The sequence below is a fragment of the Oncorhynchus keta genome, chromosome 12 (assembly GCF_023373465.1).
Source record: "Oncorhynchus keta strain PuntledgeMale-10-30-2019 chromosome 12, Oket_V2, whole genome shotgun sequence".
Lineage (NCBI taxonomy): Eukaryota > Metazoa > Chordata > Actinopteri > Salmoniformes > Salmonidae > Oncorhynchus > Oncorhynchus keta.
Genome location: NC_068432.1, coordinates 41,726,915 through 41,746,955, shown reverse-complemented (window position 1 = coordinate 41,746,955; position 20,041 = coordinate 41,726,915). Strand labels below are relative to the sequence as shown.

General features: G+C 43.6%; 1 protein-coding gene across 4 annotated transcripts in view; it reads left to right on the top strand.

Annotated features, from left to right (window-relative positions):
- The first annotated feature begins 7,131 nt into the window (after positions 1-7,131).
- Positions 7,132-20,041, top strand: part of epb41l4a (erythrocyte membrane protein band 4.1 like 4A) — a 131,619-nt gene continuing 118,709 nt past the window's right edge. For 2 of the 4 annotated variants that reach the window (XM_052458338.1, XM_052458339.1), the window contains exons 1-2: positions 7,132-7,517; positions 7,700-7,985. In XM_052458338.1, coding sequence (XP_052314298.1) covers positions 7,887-7,985 — 99 coding nt within the window. In that variant the 5' untranslated portion in view covers positions 7,132-7,517; positions 7,700-7,886. The remainder of the gene's footprint in view (positions 7,518-7,699; positions 7,986-20,041) is intronic. The other 2 variants (XM_052458340.1, XM_052458337.1) reach the window with 1 other exon arrangement.

The window sequence follows — 20,041 nt, the reverse complement described above, 5'->3', positions numbered from 1 at the left end:
TGACTGGCGGATCTAGCTGCTCTGGTTGCTCCATGCAGACTGGCAGCTCTGGCTGCTCCATGTAGACTGGCAGCTCCCGCTGCTCCATGCAGGCTGACAGCTCTGGCTGCTCCATGCAGACTGACAGCTCTGGCTGCTCCATGCAGACTGGCAGCTCTGGCTGCTCCATGCAGACTGGCAGCTCTGGCTGCTCCATGCAGTCTGGCAGCTCAGGCTGCTCCATGCAGACTGGCAGTTCAGGCTGCGCTGAACAGGCAGGAGGCTCCGGCAGCGCTGTAGAGGAGGAAGGCTCTGGAAGCGCTGAACAGGCGGGAGACTCCGACAGCGCAGGAGAGGAGGAAAACGCTGGCTGCGCTGAACAGGCGGGAGGCTCCGACAGCGCTAGAGAGAAGGATGGCTCTGGCTGTGCTGAACAGGCGAGGCGCACTGAAGGCCTGGTGCGTGGTGCTGGAATTGGTGGTACTGGATCGAGGACACGCACAGGAAGCCTGGTGCGGGGAGCTGCCACCGGAGGACTGGTGTGTGAAGGTGGCACAGGATGGACCGGACCGTGAAGGTGTACTGGAGAGCCTGAGAGCAGGGCTGGCACAGGACGTGCGAGGCTAGATAGGTACACAGGAGGCCTAGTGCGTGAGGCTGGCACAATTTTCACCAGCCGACTAACACGCACCTCAGGACGAGTATGGAGCGCTGACCCAGGTGCCATTAAATCCCCGACACGCTCCGTCGGACGAATATCGTACCTATAGCACCATACTAGCAACTCCCTCATTACTCTCTCCTCCACTTTCCCCATTAACTCCTTCACAGTCTCTGCTTTGCTCACCTCTAACACCGGCTCTGGTTCTGTAAGTTGGTTTTGTGAATGAAGAATTTGTCTTATATATTTATTACAACAAGATTTCTCAAGTAAGCCCACGCCTTCCAATCTGAGTTCTGGATAAATGTTGTAATCATTACCAAAGCTAAGATGAGTTTTTATTAGTGTAGTTAGACCACTGGGAACGTCTTTGATCACAGAAATAAATTCTCTGAAAGGTATTGGAAACTCTTCCAATGGTATAAATTGTTCATATGTGAGAATATTACCCTTGTTGTTGAAGACATCAAGAACAAAGTCAATATTCCTTTCATGCCAGCTGGGGTAGAACAATTACTTATTCCTTACAGTTATTTCTGAATTATTCCACAAAAGAGCTTTATGTGGGGAAATTTATGTAGGGAACATATTTTCCAGGCCATTAAAGCTTGTTGGTGAAACCTAGCCAATTTATCAGGTAATCTTTCAGGAATATACTTACATTTCAGTAAAAATTGAAGACCTCCCAACTTATTAAATACATTATTTGGAATGAAATACCATATTGAATCAGTATTGATCAAACATCTTTTCAACCAGTTGATCTTGAAAATTGTATTTATGTCAACAAAATACAACACTTCTAGACCGCCTTTGGCTCTTATATTAGAAAGGACTGACTTTTTTAGTTTGTGAGACTTCATTTTCCAGATGAAGTCAAGAAAGTACTTATTGATCTCTTTACAAGTATCAGGATTTACACATAAAGATAATGAGGGGCACACAAAACGAGACAGTCCCTCTGCCTTGGACAGAAGTACTCTCCCAAGTATAGAAAGATCTCTTTGTAGCCAATTATTAAATACACTGCTCAAAAAAATAAATGGAACACTTAAACAACACAATGTAACTCCAAGTCAATCACACTTCTGTGAAATCAAACTGTCCACTAAGGAAGCAACACTGATTGACAATACATTTCACATGCTGTTGTGCAAATGGAATAGACAACAGGTGGAAATTATAGGCAATTAGCAAGACACCCCAAATAAAGGAGTGGTTCTGCAGGTGGAGACCAAAGACCACTTCTCAGTTCCTATGCTTCCAGGCTGATGTTTTGGTCACTTTTGAATGCTTGCGGTGCTTTCACTCTAGTGGTAGCATGAGATGGAGTCTACAACCCACACAAGTGGCTCAGGTAGTGCAGCTCATCCAGGATGGAACATCAATGCGAGCTGAGGCAAGACGATTTGCTGTGTCTGTCAGCGTAGTGTCCAGAGCATGGAGGCACTACCAGACAGGCCGGTACATCAGGAGACGTGGAGGAGGCCGTGGGAGGGCAACAACCCAGCAGCAGGACCGCTACCTCCGCCTTTGTGCAAGGAGGAGCAGGAGGAGCACTGCCAGAGCCCTGCAAAATGACCCCCAGCAGGCCACAAATGTGCATGTGTCTGCTCAAACAGTCAGAAACAGACTCCATGAGGGTGGTGGGAGGGCCCGACGTCCACAGGTGGGGTTTGTGCTTACAGCCCAACACCGTGCAGGACGTTTGGCATTTGCCAGAGAACACTAAGATTGGCAAATTCACCACTGGCGCCCTGTGCTCTTCACAGATGAAAGCAGGTTCACACTGAGCACATGACAGACTTGACAGAGTCTGGAGACACCGTGGAGAACGTTCTGCTGCCTGCAACATTCTCCAGAATGACCGGTTTGGCGGTGGGTCATTCAGGATGTGGGGCGGCATTTCTTTGGGGGGCCGCACAACCCTCCATGTTCTCGACAGAGGTAGCCTGAATGCCATTAGGTATCGAGATGAGATCCTCAGACCCCTTGTGAGACCATATGCTGGTGCGGTTGGCCCTGGGTTCCTCCTAATGCAAGAGGATGCTAAACCTCATGTGCCTGGAGTGTGTCAGCAGTTCCTGCAAGAGGAAGGCCCGCCCATTCCTCAGACCTGAATCCAATTGAGCACATCTGGGACATCATGTCTCCCTCAATCCACCACGTAGCACCACAGACTGTCCAGGAGTTGGCGGATACTTTAGTCCAGGTCTGGGAGGAGATCCCTCAGGAGACCATCTGCCACCTCATCAGGAGCATGCCCAGGCATTGTAGGGAGGTCATACAGGCACTTGGAGGCCACACACACTACTGAGCCTCATGTTGACTTGTTTTAAGGACATTACATTAAAGTTGGATCAGCCTGTGGTGTGGTTTTCCACTTTAATTTTGAGTGTGACTCCAAATCCAGACCTCCATGGGTTGATAAATTTGATTTCCATTGATAATTTTTGTGTGATTTTGTTGTCAGCACATTCAACTATGTAAAGAAAAAAAGTATTTAATAAGAATATTTAATTAATTCAGATCTAGGATGTGTTATTTTAGTGTTCCCTTTTTTTCCCCTTTTTTTGAGCAGTGTATATTTTTGGTTTTCTTAATTTTAGAAGAGAGATTGAAATGTTGTCTGACTGAGTGTTTTTTTGACACAAGTATTCCTGAATATTTAACACAGTCCTTTACAGGAATATTTTCTATTTCATCAGAGTCAAATAAACATAAGATTTCACATTTAGAAACATTCAGTTTTAAACCTGATGCAATAGAAAATGCAGTTATGGAATTAAGGGCATGGGCGATCTTCATCACATGACACTCATAGGACTTCATGTTACACAATACATGTATGTTTTGTTCGATAAAGTTCATATACAAAAATCTCAGCATACATTGACGCGTTATGTTCAGTAGTTCCAAAAACATCTGGTGATTTTGCAGAGAGCCACATCAATTTACAGAAATACTCATTATAATTGTTGATGAAAATACAAGTGTTATACATGGAACTTTAGATACACTTCTCCTTAATGCAACCGCTGTGTCAGATTTCAAAAAAGCTTTACGGAAAAAGCAAACCATGCAATAATCTGAGTACGGCGCTCAGAGACCAAAAAAGTCAAAAATATAGCCGCCATATTGTGCAGTCAACAGAAGTCAGAAATAGCATTATAAGTATTCACTTACCTTTGATGATCTTCATCAGAATGCACTCCCAGGAATCCCAGTTCCACAATAAATGTTTGTTTTGCTCGATAATGTCCATCATTTATGTCCAAATAGCTACTTTTGTTTGCGCATTTTGTAAACAAATCCAAACTCACGAAGCGTGTTCACTGGAGCAGACGAAATGTTAAGAAGTTCCATTACAGTCCGTAGAAACATGTCAAACGATGTATAGAATCAATCTTAAAGATGTTTTTAACATAAATCTTCAATAATGTTCCAACCGGAGAATTCCTTTGTCTGTAGAATTGCGATGGAACAGAGCTCACGCTCACGTGAACGAGCGTCACGAGCTCAAGGCATTCTGGCAGACCTCTGACTCATTCCCCTCTCATTCGGCCCCACTTCTCAGTAGAAGCATCAAACAAGGTTCTAAAGACTGTTGATATCTAGTGCAAGCCTTAGGAAGTGCAATATGATCAATATCCCACTGTATTTCCAATAGGGAATGAGTTGAAAAACGACCATCCTCAGATTTCCCACTTCCTGGTTGGATTATTTCTCAGGTTTTTGCCTGCCATATGAGTTCTGTTATACTTACAGACATAATTCAAACAGTTTTAGAAACTTCAGAGTGTTTTCTATCCAACTATACTAATAATATGTATATATTACTGGGACTGAGTAGTAGGCAGTTTACTCTGGGCACCTTATTCATCCAAGGTACTCAATACTGCCCCCAGCCATAAGAAGTTTTAAGAAAAGAGTAGTATCATCAGCCTGTTGGGAAATGTTGATTTCTTTGTTAAATATGGTTAAGCGACACAAATTTGCATTATTCAGAATATCTAGAATTAAAAGTTCCACAACCAAGATGAATAAAAATGGCAAAATTGGGCATCCCTGTCTTACACTTCTGTTGATACGGATTATTTTGGATGTATTAAGGTTTAGTAACACAGAACTATTTATATCTTTGTAAAACATGCAAATTACTTTGATAAAATTTTCACGGAATCAAAAAAATTTAAGAGACTTTACAGAAGTCCAAAAATAAGACAACCGCACCAGAGTCAATTGCATCTGAATAATCTATAAGGTCCAACACTAAACGAATGTTAGAGTTTATGTGATGGCCCTTCATAAATCCTGTTTGAGTCTAATTTATAATGGAATCTATTCCTTTCTTTAATCTTTTGGCATAAACCAGAGCAATCAATTTGTAATCAATATTTAATAGAGTAATTGGTCTCCAATTGTCAATGAGACAAGGGTCTTTATCGGGCTTTGGAATATAATAATAATAATAATATATGCCATTTAGCAGACGCTTTTATCCAAAGCGACTTACAGTCATGTGTGCATACATTCTACGTAAGGCCCTGTTTCATAGTGGAGAGCATTTCCCCATTTTTTATACAATCTTGAAACATATTAAAAATCGGGTCTTCTAGTATCTCCCAAAACTGTCTATAGAATTCAACTGACAGGCCATCAGGGCCAGGTGAATTCCCTTTTTTTATTGAATTCAGAGACTCTCTAATTTCTTCAATTGACACAGGTGAATCGCAAACTGAGTGGAAATCATCCTCAATTACAGGGACATAATTATGAATGTGGCAAATGTAGCTTTCACAACCATCTTCCTGAAATTGAGAGCTGTAAAGGTTTTCATAAAAGGAATTGACAAATGATGATATTGTAATGGGATCTTTGCATAAAACATCGTTAATTTTGAGTGCAGTTATAGATTTTCTTTTGTAGTTTCTCTTTTCAAGTGCAAAAAAGTAACTAGTGTTTCTTTCCCCCTCCTCAATCCATTTTGCTCTTGACCTTACAAAGGCACCCGTTGCCAGATCCGTGTAAAGCTGTTCTAATTCTAGTTGTAAAGACTTGAATACAGACTCCTGTTCTTCAGATAGATTATCTTTATTTAGAAAACTGTCAAGCTTGCTCATCATCTCTTTTTCTCTAAGGTTCTTTAAGTGCATCAGCTCTTTGGCGCGTTTAATGGCTACCACTCTGACTTTATTTTTGAAAAATTCCCATCTACTTCCATGACCCAAGTCTTTTCTTGCAAAAATATCTTTAGCTAATGAACTGAAGACTTTGCAAGTGTGCAATAGCTATGATGTCATCCCTGAGTTCTTAAAGGGACAGGCTCTCTTACAGCTACCCTAACATTAGCAATTTTAAATGTCTACTTCAATGGGATGATGTCAGAGTGGGACGTCCCAAGGATTCCAAATATTAAGGACAGAGAAAGAAAACAAAATATGAGTTACTTTTTTAAACAGATTCAACACTGTTTGAAATGTTCCTGTCAGTTAATCAATCAAATATATATTTTTTACAAGGCCCTTTTTACATCTGTAGATGTCACTGAGTGCTTATACAGAAATCCAGCCTAAAACTTCAAACGGCAAGCAATGCAGATGTAGAAGCGTGGTGGCTAGGAAACAATCCCTAGAAAGGCAGGAACCTAGGAACAAACCTCTATCTGTGTGTAGCCTACCAGCCTACTCTATGGGAGGTCTCATACCCTATACCCTACTGACCCACTTTCCTCAGCGACAGTCATTTGTAGGCTTAATTTGTTTGATTTTTTTCCTGTCTATCTAATATCTGTGTTTGGGGGGCATATAACTAGAATCCTATTTCTATGTGTAGCCTAGCCTATGCCAGCCTACTTATGGAAGGTTGATTAGCCTTCTGACCCACTTTTCCTACAGTAGACATACGTATCCCACCTTTAACTGGCAATTACACCTTATTAATTTATGTATTCACAGGCTATAACACACAGACGTAGGGTTCACATACATAAGTCCATATAGACATATATTGGGCTACCCTTATCTGCAAACAGAGGTAATAAGGTCATCATGTGCATTCCACACAGACCAACATAACATAAGAACAATAGTTGAGTATTGGTTGAACTGAATTGATTATTGTAATGGATGATAACTTTTTAGTTTCCCACCTGTTTTTTTTTCTGGGGAGACATTGGCAAAGACCGACCACCAGTACAAAGCAAGGTAGCACTTATAGCTCTAAAAATATGTGAGCACAAATCAACTGAAAATATCCTGTAGCCTATCTACTGTAGCCTACAGTGGGTTTTAAAATAGGTATTTTGAAATTATGTACAGGCATACCACTGTCCACACATACACAGAAAGAGAGAGAGCGAGAGCGCGACCACTGCAAATCCCCGACAGGTGGCATAATTGTATCATCTATGAATGCATTTTGGCTGTATGGCTTCAATGGGTGGAAAGTCCAGAGGGGCGGAGTCATTTATGTCAGAGAGCTTTGTCTGGAGAGATGGTCACCGCTCCTTAGCAACCGACTGCCTGAAATGCTGAAGAGTGGCGAGTTTTTGGCTCATTTTTCTAAGCCGACAAGTGTGCAGGTTACGCCTCTACCTTCACGTTTAGTATTGCTGGATATAAACCAAATTAAAACGAAAGACTTGGATATCAAAAGCAGATCACTTTTAAAGGAATTCATATTTTTCTTGGACATCCCTGAACATTGGACCTGGGTGACACTGAAGAGCGCAGAACCCATGTGTTTGTTGGATTTACAAGACAAGGAAGGAGCGCTGCGGTTTGGATTCAATTTGAAATTTGAAGGCGGATTTGTTGAAAGACCGACCTACAATTCAAAACAAAAGTTTCGTGAATATTTGGGAGAGAGCATAAAGGTGTGTAGCCTATTGAGACCCTTACAACTACAATGTTATTATAAGCATTTGTTTACAGTATTGCGACTATTTTATAAAAGCTTCTTTAATCCTTGTTTTAGCAGGTGCAGTTTCGTTACAATGCATTAATGTCAATTGATAATTCAATAATAATTTAAATGGTTGTGTATTTTCTTTTGCAGATCAGTGATAATCACAAAAGGATTGGCGAAGGAGTGGTCTAATTGAAGAAAACCCCCTGATGAATTAGACTTTTATTTACTCCCAACATTAGTCCATCATTTCTTATGAACAAACACTCCTTTATCATTGAACTGTCAGAAGTCAGCTAAATCAGTGCTCTCCTTGTATACCCTCAAAAGAAAAGACATGAGTTGCTTCTGCACTGCTCAGGAGGAGTTTTATTGTGAAGTTCTACTGTTGGATGAAACCAAATTGACGTTAACTACTCAACAACAAGGAATAAAGGTAAGAGACGATCCCTTTACACGTCCTCACCTGTCTGTCAGGTGAGGCGGTTGACAGGTAGCCTTGCTTTAATGGGGGGTCTGTCATCACCGTGCGCGCGATGAGGCTTGCCAAGAATGTGTGCTGCTACTTTGACTTATGCATGCGGTTGTTGGAGTCTGTATTTTTGACTCACTTCTACTCAACGTTTGAGATGGCGTTTGAAAGCCCAACGCGGCAGGTTGCCGACCATATAGGCTATGTATGTTGTCTTTTGAGGCGACATTATTACGAAAGAAAGTGTCCTACCGGAGCCATTAAAGTAGCCTGTAGTCTTACTGTAATTTTCTGTGAACTCTCTGACTCCGTGAAACAAAATACAGGACCCAAGGGCTGTAAAGAAACATGACTTGGCTATTGAAGTGGCTTTGATAGTCTCCATGACTTATTTCTGGTTGTGAATTACATCTGAAATGATACTATAGGTGATTTTCATCCTAACAAAAGCATAAGAATGACATCATTGGATGCCTGAAACTGGATGAGAACCAACCAGGGACAGTTTTCTTGTTTAACTTGGTCATGTGTCTGTACAGTATTTGATTTATAGCAGCCTACTGTACACGCCACAGTTTCTCAGTACATTAATGCTCCTTTTAATCCTCATAATGTTATATTAACAGATGGTATGTTAATTCCACAAGTCTGCTACCACACACAGTCAAATACTGCATCGAGAAAGAAAAACTCAGAGCATGCCTTCATGATGATAGCGACACTGGTGCAATACTGGTGCAACTTAACTTCAGTTTCACTAAAGTCTTTTAGGAGAGCAAACTGTCTGCCAATCTACCAGGGTTCTAAACGTCAAACACAACCACTCCATGACTGCTAATCAAAGACTGTTATGTTGCTATTGGTTTCTATGTTCCACTTTTCTCTTGACTAGAGAATCCCAACTCACATGGCCAGACTGGGAGCATTAGAAGCTACGAATATGGGTTCAGTTTATGGGTCGGCTATAATCTCTGAAGAAACTCAGGTCTGGCTGCATGTCGGAAGGCCTGAGGCAGACAGGGATGTAGTAATGCATGATGACTGCTAGGGCTAAACAGCATCTGGTTGCTTTGCCTCGCCTTGCCCTCTGACAATCTCTTGTCTTGTCTTTACTCTCCCTGTGTGTGTTCCACTAGTCCATTGGAGAGTTCAGGTTACTCATCCTCTTTTAATTGTTAATGTGAGAGGCTGAGCATGAGCGGGTGGGCTCATTGGCAGCCATGGTGCAGTATCAGGTCTAATACACAGTATCAGCTGTATATTATGCACTTATATGTAAGGCAGAGCAATATGTATAGGCTGCATATTCTCTGTGTATGGCTCTGGTGTAAGGCTGTTGTGGGGAGGTTTCGAATGAATGCATTCTCACTGTATTGATTCAGCAGAGTAGGATTATAATCCTGGTTTAGTCAGTGGTTGGATTAGCTCACAGCAGTGGAGTTTACCTCTGGGTTGGTCCCATGGATGTTACTAGCTACATTCAGATAATAATGTATTGGGCTCTAGGATTCACCAGATCCCAGCATGACAATTTATAAGAACGTTTGAGTTTGTTGGGGGGGGTTTGTAGTTGGTTCACACCAACTTTTTTTTATTACACACAAATATGTGTTATAAACAAGTGACAGACTCTTGAAGTGAAAGTGGATCTAATCCTATTGATACTGCTCTCTGTTGCTGTCGAAGATTAGCTTAACGTTCAGCAGTGTGGCGTGACATATTTCCCTGGCCCCTGCACCTAGTGACACTACTGCTACTGAAAACCACATGAATGAGAGACCAAACAGAGACAATGAAATGGTTTGAGTTAAAAGGCTTTGGGCCAAAAGAAAGAGATGGAATGCGGGGCTGAACAAAGCGTGCATTCGGGTAACACATTCTTTTTCCCGGCGTGTCGATCACAGAGTGAGGCACTCGGTCTGTCAGTCAGATTTCTTATTTTTCTCTTCCTCTCAGACAACGAGCCCAACTAACTAACTAACCAATCAAACAACCAACATGCTGGTTAGTTGACCTCCACACGCATGTCCAAAAAGTGGATAAGAGCGTCTGCTAAATGACTTAAATGTAAATGTAAAATGTAAAAGGTGTTGAACACACGCGTGTCCCCAAGGGGTTGACCTCCACACGCGTGTCCCCAAGGGGTTGCGCAGCACCACTCCAGCTTTCATGCTGGTGTCCTGACACCCGCCTCGAGACCTTTTTATTTTATGCTTTTTATTTTATTTTAGACTTGAAAGGGTTCAAAATATGAACAGAAGTTAGTTAGGTCCTTGATTTACTGCTGGTGCTGTGCAATGATAGATTGATATTATTCATTATTTCAATGTTTGTCAAAGCTTTTATGCTTGGCTGCTGGGAACACATACAGTAAGAGTCTGAGGTGAGCTGAGATAAACCCAGAGTCTGTGCCGTAGCTGTATTGCAGTGAGCAGCACTGAGCCTCTTACACAAAGGCTCCATTGATTATGGCCTGTGGGCTGTGTTCGATTTAGTGAGGTACAGATCTGCTCACGTGATGCTACCACATCAAACCAGTGCAGAACAATCGCAAAGACAGTGGCCGCTGACCCTCAAGACCCATCTGTTTTCTGTGGCCTTGGATAGAGAGGCACTGGCCTCTTAGCTTTCTGGATAATAATTAACGAAAACAATGCTGCTTTTTGGGAGCAGCTAGCCGCAGCTGCTTCCTTCCTTGTCGCCATGTCTTTGTTCTCCAACTTCCACTAAATACAATGAGCATGGTGTTTTTTTTGTACGACGGTCACCTCCTAAGGCTGTCACAAAGAATAGGCATCATTTCATGCCGGTGTCAGGAGAGCAGCGCTCTATAGTGTGACCATTTTACTCGCATATGCGTCTAACTGTTTTGCTGTGCGACCTGGAATTATAATTTAGGAGCACCAGTGCGCCTAGAAAAAAATCGCCCAGAAGATAATGGTTGCAATGATTACTTCACTGTACTGCAGCCCCTGAGTGCCATGGAGAATACACTGAGTGCAGATTCATGACTGTTTCACCATTACTATAAAGAATACTTCAAATATTTGTAATTGTGCTCCTACATTTTTCAACTTGTGCTCCTTGTAAAAAAGGTCACCGTAGAGCCCTGTACAGGAGAGGCAGACTGCGTACACCAGGAGAATGATGCATGTCTGGGACAGACATTCATAGGCTTGGCTTAAGGCAAAGTTTTGACATTTTGTAATTAGGAATACATACAAATTCCTGCGTGTGCGTAATCTGTCAATTCCATTGTGTCTTTAGAGATCTAGATTGGTATTTGGGATTTAGGGAAGTTAAACAAAATACCATTTGAATCACGTTATTTAGAAATGAATAAATAATAATTTAGACATAAAATAATAGTTTTTGACAGATTTCAAAATACATTTCTCGCCTTAATATCCTCAGACATTAGATTGATATGTAAAATCAGTGAATTCCTAAAAGTGAAAGTCAAGAGCTGGTTGCTATGGAAACTCATTACTTTCTAATGCACCTGATGGCTACTGGAGGATCATGTGGGATCTGCTGCTGATACGTCACCGGAGGGAAAGTAAACGAATACCTCCCTGTTCAATCATTAGTGCCTTGCTCTTTTTTTCTCCAATTTGACTCAGGGCTGTCTTTGTGTGATGAAGAGACATTCCCTTTTCACTCTTTGAAACCCGTGAAGAATTTCTGCATGATGTGGATGCACTCTACCCCAGACTGTGTGACATTTGTGTTTGTTTTTTCCGTAGACACAATCGGTATGTCTTTAGGTAGGACAATGATAACTAACACATTTATATGTTAGTTATTTTGCAGATGCTGTTAGTCAGAGCGACAGTTACAGTTGGTGCATTCATCTTTAGATAGCTAGATGAGACAACATCATATCTCAGTTGTAGTGATATTTTTATCCCCTCTATAGAAGTTATCAGCAAAGTCAGTGCTAGTAGTGCAAGGTTATTATTATTTATTTTTTCATTTAATTTGGGGGGAGATAAGACTTAGATGTCTTATTTAAGATACTCTTTAAGAGGTAGGGCTCCGTAGTCAAGCACCATGTTCTTCAAGCTTCGACTGGAAGCCAATGGAGTGTACGGAGGAGCGAGGTGACATGGGAGAACTTGGGAAGGTTGAGATGACACAGCTCACTTCCATCACATACAGTATATCTACTGTACCAGGTGGGCGGAAAATGCCCCAAACTTGTTCCTCTGTTAGCTGACATCGCACAACAACAAATAACAAATGCTCAGAGGCACAACAGTACTGGAAAACCACTAAAAGGATCTGTGTTGGTGTCATATCTCTGTCTGTCTCTCTGTCTCGGTCTCTCGCACGTGCGCTCTCTCTCTCACGCTGTCTCTCGCTCTCTCTCTCGCTCTGTCTCTCTTTCGCTCTGTCTCTCTCTCTCTCTCGCTCTGTCTCTCTCTCTGTCTCTCTCTCTCTCTCGCTCTGTCTCTCTCTCTGTCTCTCTCTCTGTCTCTCGCTCTGTCTCTCGCTCTCTCTCGCTCTGTCTCTCGCTCTCTCTCGCTCTGTCTCTCTCTCTCTCTCTCTCTCGCTCTGTCTCTCTCTCTCTCTCTCGCTCTTTCTCTCTCTCTCTCTCTCGTTCTGTCTCTCTCTCTCTCTCTCTCGCTCTGTCTCTCTCTCTCTCTCTCGCTCTGTCTCTCTCTCTCTCAAATCAAATCAAATCAAATCAAATTTATTTATATAGCCCTTCGTACATCAGCTGATATCTCAAAGTGCTGTACAGAAACCCAGCCTAAAACCCCAAACAGCAAACAATGCAGGTGTAAAAGCACGGTGGCTAGGAAAAACTCCCTAGAAAGGCCAAAACCTAGGAAGAAACCTAGAGAGGAACCGGGCTATGTGGGGTGGCCAGTCCTCTTCTGGCTGTGCCGGGTAGAGATTATAACAGAACATGACCAAGATGTTCAAATGTTCATAAATGACCAGCATGGTCGAATAATAATAAGGCAGAACAGTTGAAACTGGAGCAGCAGCAGTCAGGTGGAATGGGGACAGCAAGGAGCCATCATGTCAGGTAGTCCTGGGGCACTGTCCTAGGGCTCAGGTCCTCCGAGAGAGAGAGAAAGAAAGAGAGAATTAGAGAGAGCATATGTGGGGTGGCCAGTCCTCTTTTGGCTGTGCCGGGTGGAGATTATAACAGAACGTGGCCAAGATGTTCAAATGTTCATAAATGACTAGCATGGTTGAATAATAGTAAGGCAGAACAGTTGAAACTGGAGCAGGAGCATGGCCAGGTGGACTGGGGACAGCAAGGAGTCCTCATGTCTGGTAGTCCTGGGACATGGTCCTAGGGCCCAGGCCAGTTGAAACTGGAGCAGCAGCATGGCCAGGTGGACTGGGGACAGCAAGGAGTCATCATGTCAGGTAGTCCTGGGGCATGGTCCTAGGGCTCAGGTCCTCCGAGAGAGAGAAAGAAAGAGAGAAGGAGAGAATTAGAGAACGCACACTTAGATTCACACAGGACACCGAATAGGACAGGAGAAGTACTCCAGATATAACAAACTGACCCTAGCCCCCCGACACAAACTACTGCAGCATAAATACTGGAGGCTGAGACAGGAGGGGTCAGGAGACACTGTGGCCCCATCCGAGGACACCCCGGACAGGGCCAAACAGGAAGGATATAACCCCACCCACTTTGCCAAAGCACAGCCCCCACACCACTAGAGGGATATCTTCAACCACCAACTTACCATCCTGAGACAAGGCCGAGTATAGCCCACAAAGATCTCCGCCACGGTACAACCCAAGGGGGGCAACCCAGACAGGCCGACTACAACAGTGAATCAACCCACCCAGGTGACGCACCCCCAGGGACGGCACGAGAGAGCCCCAGCAAGCCAGTGACTCAGCCCCCGTAACAGGGTTAGAGGCAGAGAATCCCAGTGGAAAGAGGGGAACCGGCCAGGCAGAGACAGCAAGGGCGGTTCGTTGCTCCAGAGCCTTTCCGTTCACCTTCCCACTCCTGGGCCAGACTACACTCAATCATATGACCCACTGAAGAGATGAGTCTTCAGTAAAGACTTAAAGGTTGAGACCGAGTTTGCGTCTCTGACATGGGTAGGCAGACCGTTCCATAAAAATGGAGCTCTATAGGAGAAAGCCCTGCCTCCAGCTGTTTGCTTAGAAATTCTAGGGACAATTAGGAGGCCTGCGTCTTGTGACCGTAGCGTACGTGTAGGTATGTACGGCAGGACCAAATCAGAGAGGTAGGTAGGAGCAAGCCCATGTAATGCTTTGTAGGTTAGCAGTAAAACCTTGAAATCAGCCCTTGCTTTGACAGGAAGCCAGTGTAGAGAGGCTAGCACTGGAGTAATATGATCAAATTTTTTGGTTCTAGTCAGGATTCTAGCAGCCGTATTTAGCACTAACTGAAGTTTATTTAGTGCTTTATCCGGGTAGCCGGAAAATAGAGCATTGCAGTAGTCTAACCTAGAAGTGACAAAAGCATGGATTAATTTTTCTGCATAATTTTTGGACAGAAAGTTTCTGATTTTTGCAATGTTACGTAGATGGAAAAAAGCTGTCCTCGAAATGGTCTTGATATGTTCTTCAAAAGAGAGATCAGGGTCCAGAGTCGCTCTGTCTCTCGCTCTCTCTCGTTCTGTCTCTCTCTCTCTCTCTCGCTCTGTCTCTCTCTCTCTCTCTCTCTCTCTCGCTCTGTCTTTCTCTCTCTCTCGCTCTGTCTCTCTCTCTGTCTCTCTCTCTGTCTCTCTGTCTCTCGCTCCGTCTCTCTCTCTGTCTCTCTCTCTGTCTCTCTCTCTGTCTCTCTCTCTCGCTCTGTCTCTCTCTCTGTCTCTCTCTCTGTCTCTCTCTCTGTCTCTCGCTCTCTCTCGCTCACGCTGTCTCTCGCTCTCTCGTTCTGTCTCTCTCTCTCGCTCTGTCTCTCTCTCTCGCTCTGTCTCTCTCTCTCGCTCTGTCTCTCTCTCTCGCTCTGTCTCTCTCTCTCGCTCTGTCTCTCTCTCTCACTCTGTCTCTCTCTCTCGCTCTGTCTCTCTCTCGCTCTGTCTCTCTCACTCTGTCTCTCTCTCTCTCGCTCTCGCTCTGTCTCTCTCTCGCTCTGTCTCTCTCTCGCTCTGTCTCTCTCTCGCTCTCTCTCTCTCTCTCTCTCTCTCTCTCTCTCTCTCTCTCTCTCTCTCTCTCTCTCTCTCTCTCTCTCCCTGTCTCTCGCTCTGCCTCTCTCTCTCTCTCTCTCTTGGAGACAAACACAGACTTCCCCGGGCTTGGCTTTTCAGTAGGGTAGAGCACTGGGGAGATAAATACACACGGACTCCATCTGGATCAAATAGGGAGTGGCAGACGAACACCCCACATCTGTGGTGTATGTAAACGCACACGCACACAAACTCACAAACACACACATATGTTTGTGACAAGATCAAACACTGTGTGTATGTAAGGGAGAGAGAATATAAGTCCCAGGAGAGAACATTAAACTTTATAGCAGTATATTAGCCTGAGTTCTCTTATAGAACCTGTCCTGCCTCATACTGTATCTACCTATTGGTCAGGCAGACCATGTAGCAGCTCATTATGTAATTGGGACTGAGTATTGATCCACATATTAGCTCCTAATGCTGGTGTTACTAAACACACACACACTCAAAGCCTCTGGTGTGAATTATTTACTAACATGTTCCTGTTAATGGCGCAGGGAGCAATAATAGTCTAATTTGGGATGCTCAGATTCTCAACTCTGGGACTGGCATGTAAATGTGGATCTAATAAATGGAAGTGATCTGTTTATTGACTCAGTAGGATACTCTCACTGTTGTCCTCTCAGATTTGAGATGACCCATTTTAGGCAATACGCCTGATGAAAAACCACCCTCATAATCAGATTATGTTAAGTGGTTGACGTGGAAAAAAAACCAACAACATTCAATGGAGTCTTTGAAGACAGAGTTCAAGAATGTGAATGTTCAAAAGCCAGGGTGAGGGTACAGCCTTCTAGGTTAGTCTTTGAGGTTGACAGTGTGTGTCGGTGTTAGCTTATTATTAGCACATAACTAATGAAATAGATATAATAACTACTTAGCAACAGCCGCAGTGTCTACTTACCATCAACTGCTGTCGGCACAGGTTTAAAGTGATAATGAACAATGGTAGATTCTGGGCCCTGGATGACTAGATCTGTGTGTGCGCACCCACACACACACATACAGACACACATTTGCATGTATCTTTAGTTTAATTATCACAAGCCCTCATATATATCTATTTTTGAAAGGAGCCAAACAAAACTAAATTGAGTTTTTGATTTGCAAGGCTTGCTTGTCACAATCGCAAATCATTCCTTTCTCATTATAACAGGAGAATAAACGGAACGCTGTGCTAAATTATGATTGTGGTAAATACAAATTCTAATTTTTAAGTAGCAGACAGTGGTGTAATCTGATCTCTCACCCTGATATGTTACCAGTCGATAAACAAGTGTGAGCAACAGATAGCGACAAGGCAGGGGAGGGGAGCTGTAGTGGGTAGAACCAGAAGTACTGAGGTGTGAGTGAGCACCTCCTTGCTCAGTCAGCCAAACAGGAGGGTGTGAGCTGAGGGGGGAAAGAGAGAGGGAAGATTCAGTGGGATTTCAGGGGGACTGGAGAAGAACAGTGCGATAAACTCTGCATGGCTGCCTGCCTTTAGTCACCCTGAGCAGTGTAGTCTCTCCTCTGACAGGTCGGGATTAAATCAGATTCAATTGTTGTCATTCACATACCTTATTTAAACACCTACACATGACAGGGATTTAACTCAGCTTTACAATGGAATTCCATTCTGATTGAGTTATAGCCTTGGGGTTTTTGAGAAGTATTTCATGTGTTATTTGTGAATTTGCAAAATAGGAGGATGTTGTTGATGCTTGTTAAAGTTGTTTTCTGCACCACTTGTCCTTTTAGGCATGGATCAGAAAATACCGTTCAAACTCTCGCTCTCGCACACACACACACACACACACACACACACACACACACACACACACACACACACACACACACACACACACACACACACACACACACACACACACACACACACACACACACACACACACGCTTGCATCTTTAGTCATCACAAGCTCTCTGACATATGCTAATTTCTGGCATAAGAAAGAGTGCTCTATCCCTATGGTTATAACTGACAGGTAAAATGATGCTCTAACCCAACTCTGTGAAGTTATCAACACTGTGCTCTAACCCAACTCTGTGATGTCATCAACACTGTGCTCTAACCCAACTCTGCTGATGTCATCAACACTGTGCTCTAACCCAACTCTGTAAAGTCATCAACACTGTGCTCTAACACAACTCTGTGATGTCATCAACACTGTGCTCTAACCAACTCTGCTGATGTCATCAACACTGTGCTCTAACCCAACTCTGCTGATGTCATCAACACTGTGCTCTAACCCAACTCTGTAAAGTCATCAACACTGTGCTCTAACCCAACTCTGTGATGTCATCAACACTGTGCTCTAACCCAACTCTGCTGATGTCATCAACACTGTGCTCTAACCCAACTCTGTAAAGTCATCAACACTGTGCTCTAACACAACTCTGTGATGTCATCAACACTGTGCTCTAACCAACTTTGCTGATGTCATCAACACTGTGCTCTAACCCAACTCTGCTGATGTCATCAACACTGTGCTCTAACCCAACTCTGTAAAGTCATCAACACTGTGCTCTAACCCAACTCTGCTGATGTCATCAACACTGTGCTCTAACCCAACCCTGCTGATGTCATCAACACTGTGCTCTAACCCAACTCTGTAAAGTCATCAACACTGTGCTCTAACCCAACTCTGCTGAAGTCATCAACACTGTGCTCTAACCAACTCTGCTGATGTCATCAACACTGTGCTCTAACCCAACTCTGTAAAGTCATCAACACTGTGCTCTAACCCAACTCTGCTGATGTCATCAACACTGTGCTCTAACCAACTCTGCTGATGTCATCAACACTGTGCTCTAACCCAACTCTGTAAAGTCATCAACACTGTGCTCTAACCAACTCTGCTGATGTCATCAACACTGTGCTCTAACCCAACTCTGTAAAGTCATCAACACTGTGCTCTAACCCAACTCTGCTGATGTCATCAACACTGTGCTCTAACCCAACTCTGTGAAGTCATCAACACTGTGCTCTAACCCAACCCTGCTGATGTCATCAACACTGTGCTCTAACCCAACCCTGCTGATGTCATCAACACTGTGCTCTAACCAACTCTGCTGATGTCATCAACACTGTGCTCTAACCCAACTCTGTAAAGTCATCAACACTGTGCTCTAACCAACTCTGCTGATGTCATCAACACTGTGCTCTAACCCAACTCTGCTGATGTCATCAACACTGTGCTCTAACCCAACTCTGCTGATGTCATCAACACTGTGCTCTAACCCAACTCTGCTGATGTCATCAACACTGTGCTCTAACCCAACTCTGCTGATGTCATCAACACTGTGCTCTAACCCAACTCTGTAAAGTCATCAACACTGTGCTCTAAACCAACTCTGCTGATGTCATCAACACTGTGCTCTAACCCAACTCTGCTGATGTCATCAACACTGTGCTCTAACCCAACTCTGCTGATGTCATCAACACTGTGCTCTAACCCAACTCTGTAAAGTCATCAACACTGTGCTCTAACCCAACTCTGCTGATGTCATCAACACTGTGCTCTAACCCAACTCTGCTGATGTCATCAACACTGTGCTCTAACCCAACTCTGCTGATGTCATCAACACTGTGCTCTAACCCAACTCTGTAAAGTCATCAACACTGTGCTCTAACCAACTCTGCTGATGTCATCAACACTGTGCTCTAACCCAACTCTGTAAAGTCATCAACACTGTGCTCTAACCCAACTCTGCTGATGTCATCAACACTGTGCTCTAACCCAACTCTGTGAAGTCATCAACACTGTGCTCTAACCCAACCCTGCTGATGTCATCAACACTGTGCTCTAACCCAACCCTGCTGATGTCATCAACACTGTGCTCTAACCAACTCTGCTGATGTCATCAACACTGTGCTCTAACCCAACTCTGTAAAGTCATCAACACTGTGCTCTAACCAACTCTGCTGATGTCATCAACACTGTGCTCTAACCCAACTCTGCTGATGTCATCAACACTGTGCTCTAACCCAACTCTGTAAAGTCATCAACACTGTGCTCTAACCAACTCTGCTGATGTCATCAACACTGTGCTCTAACCCAACTCTGTAAAGTCATCAACACTGTGCTCTAACCCAACTCTGCTGATGTCATCAACACTGTGCTCTAACCCAACTCTGTAAAGTCATCAACACTGTGCTCTAACCAACTCTGCTGATGTCATCAACACTGTGCTCTAACCCAACTCTGTAAAGTCATCAACACTGTGCTCTAACCCAACTCTGCTGATGTCATCAACACTGTGCTCTAACCCAACTCTGTAAAGTCATCAACACTGTGCTCTAACCAACTCTGCTGATGTCATCAACACTGTGCTCTAACCCAACTCTGTAAAGTCATCAACACTGTGCTCTAACCAACTCTGCTGATGTCATCAACACTGTGCTCTAACCCAACTCTGTAAAGTCATCAACACTGTGCTCTAACCAACTCTGCTGATGTCATCAACACTGTGCTCTAACCCAACTCTGTAAAGTCATCAACACTGTGCTCTAACCCAACTCTGCTGATGTCATCAACACTGTGCTCTAACCCAACTCTGCTGATGTCATCAACACTGTGCTCTAACCCAACTCTGTAAAGTCATCAACACTGTGCTCTAACCCAACTCTGCTGATGTCATCAACACTGTGCTCTAACCCAACCCTGCTGATGTCATCAACACTGTGCTCTAACCCAACTCTGTAAAGTCATCAACACTGTGCTCTAACCCAACTCTGCTGAAGTCATCAACACTGTGCTCTAACCAACTCTGCTGATGTCATCAACACTGTGCTCTAACCCAACTCTGTAAAGTCATCAACACTGTGCTCTAACCCAA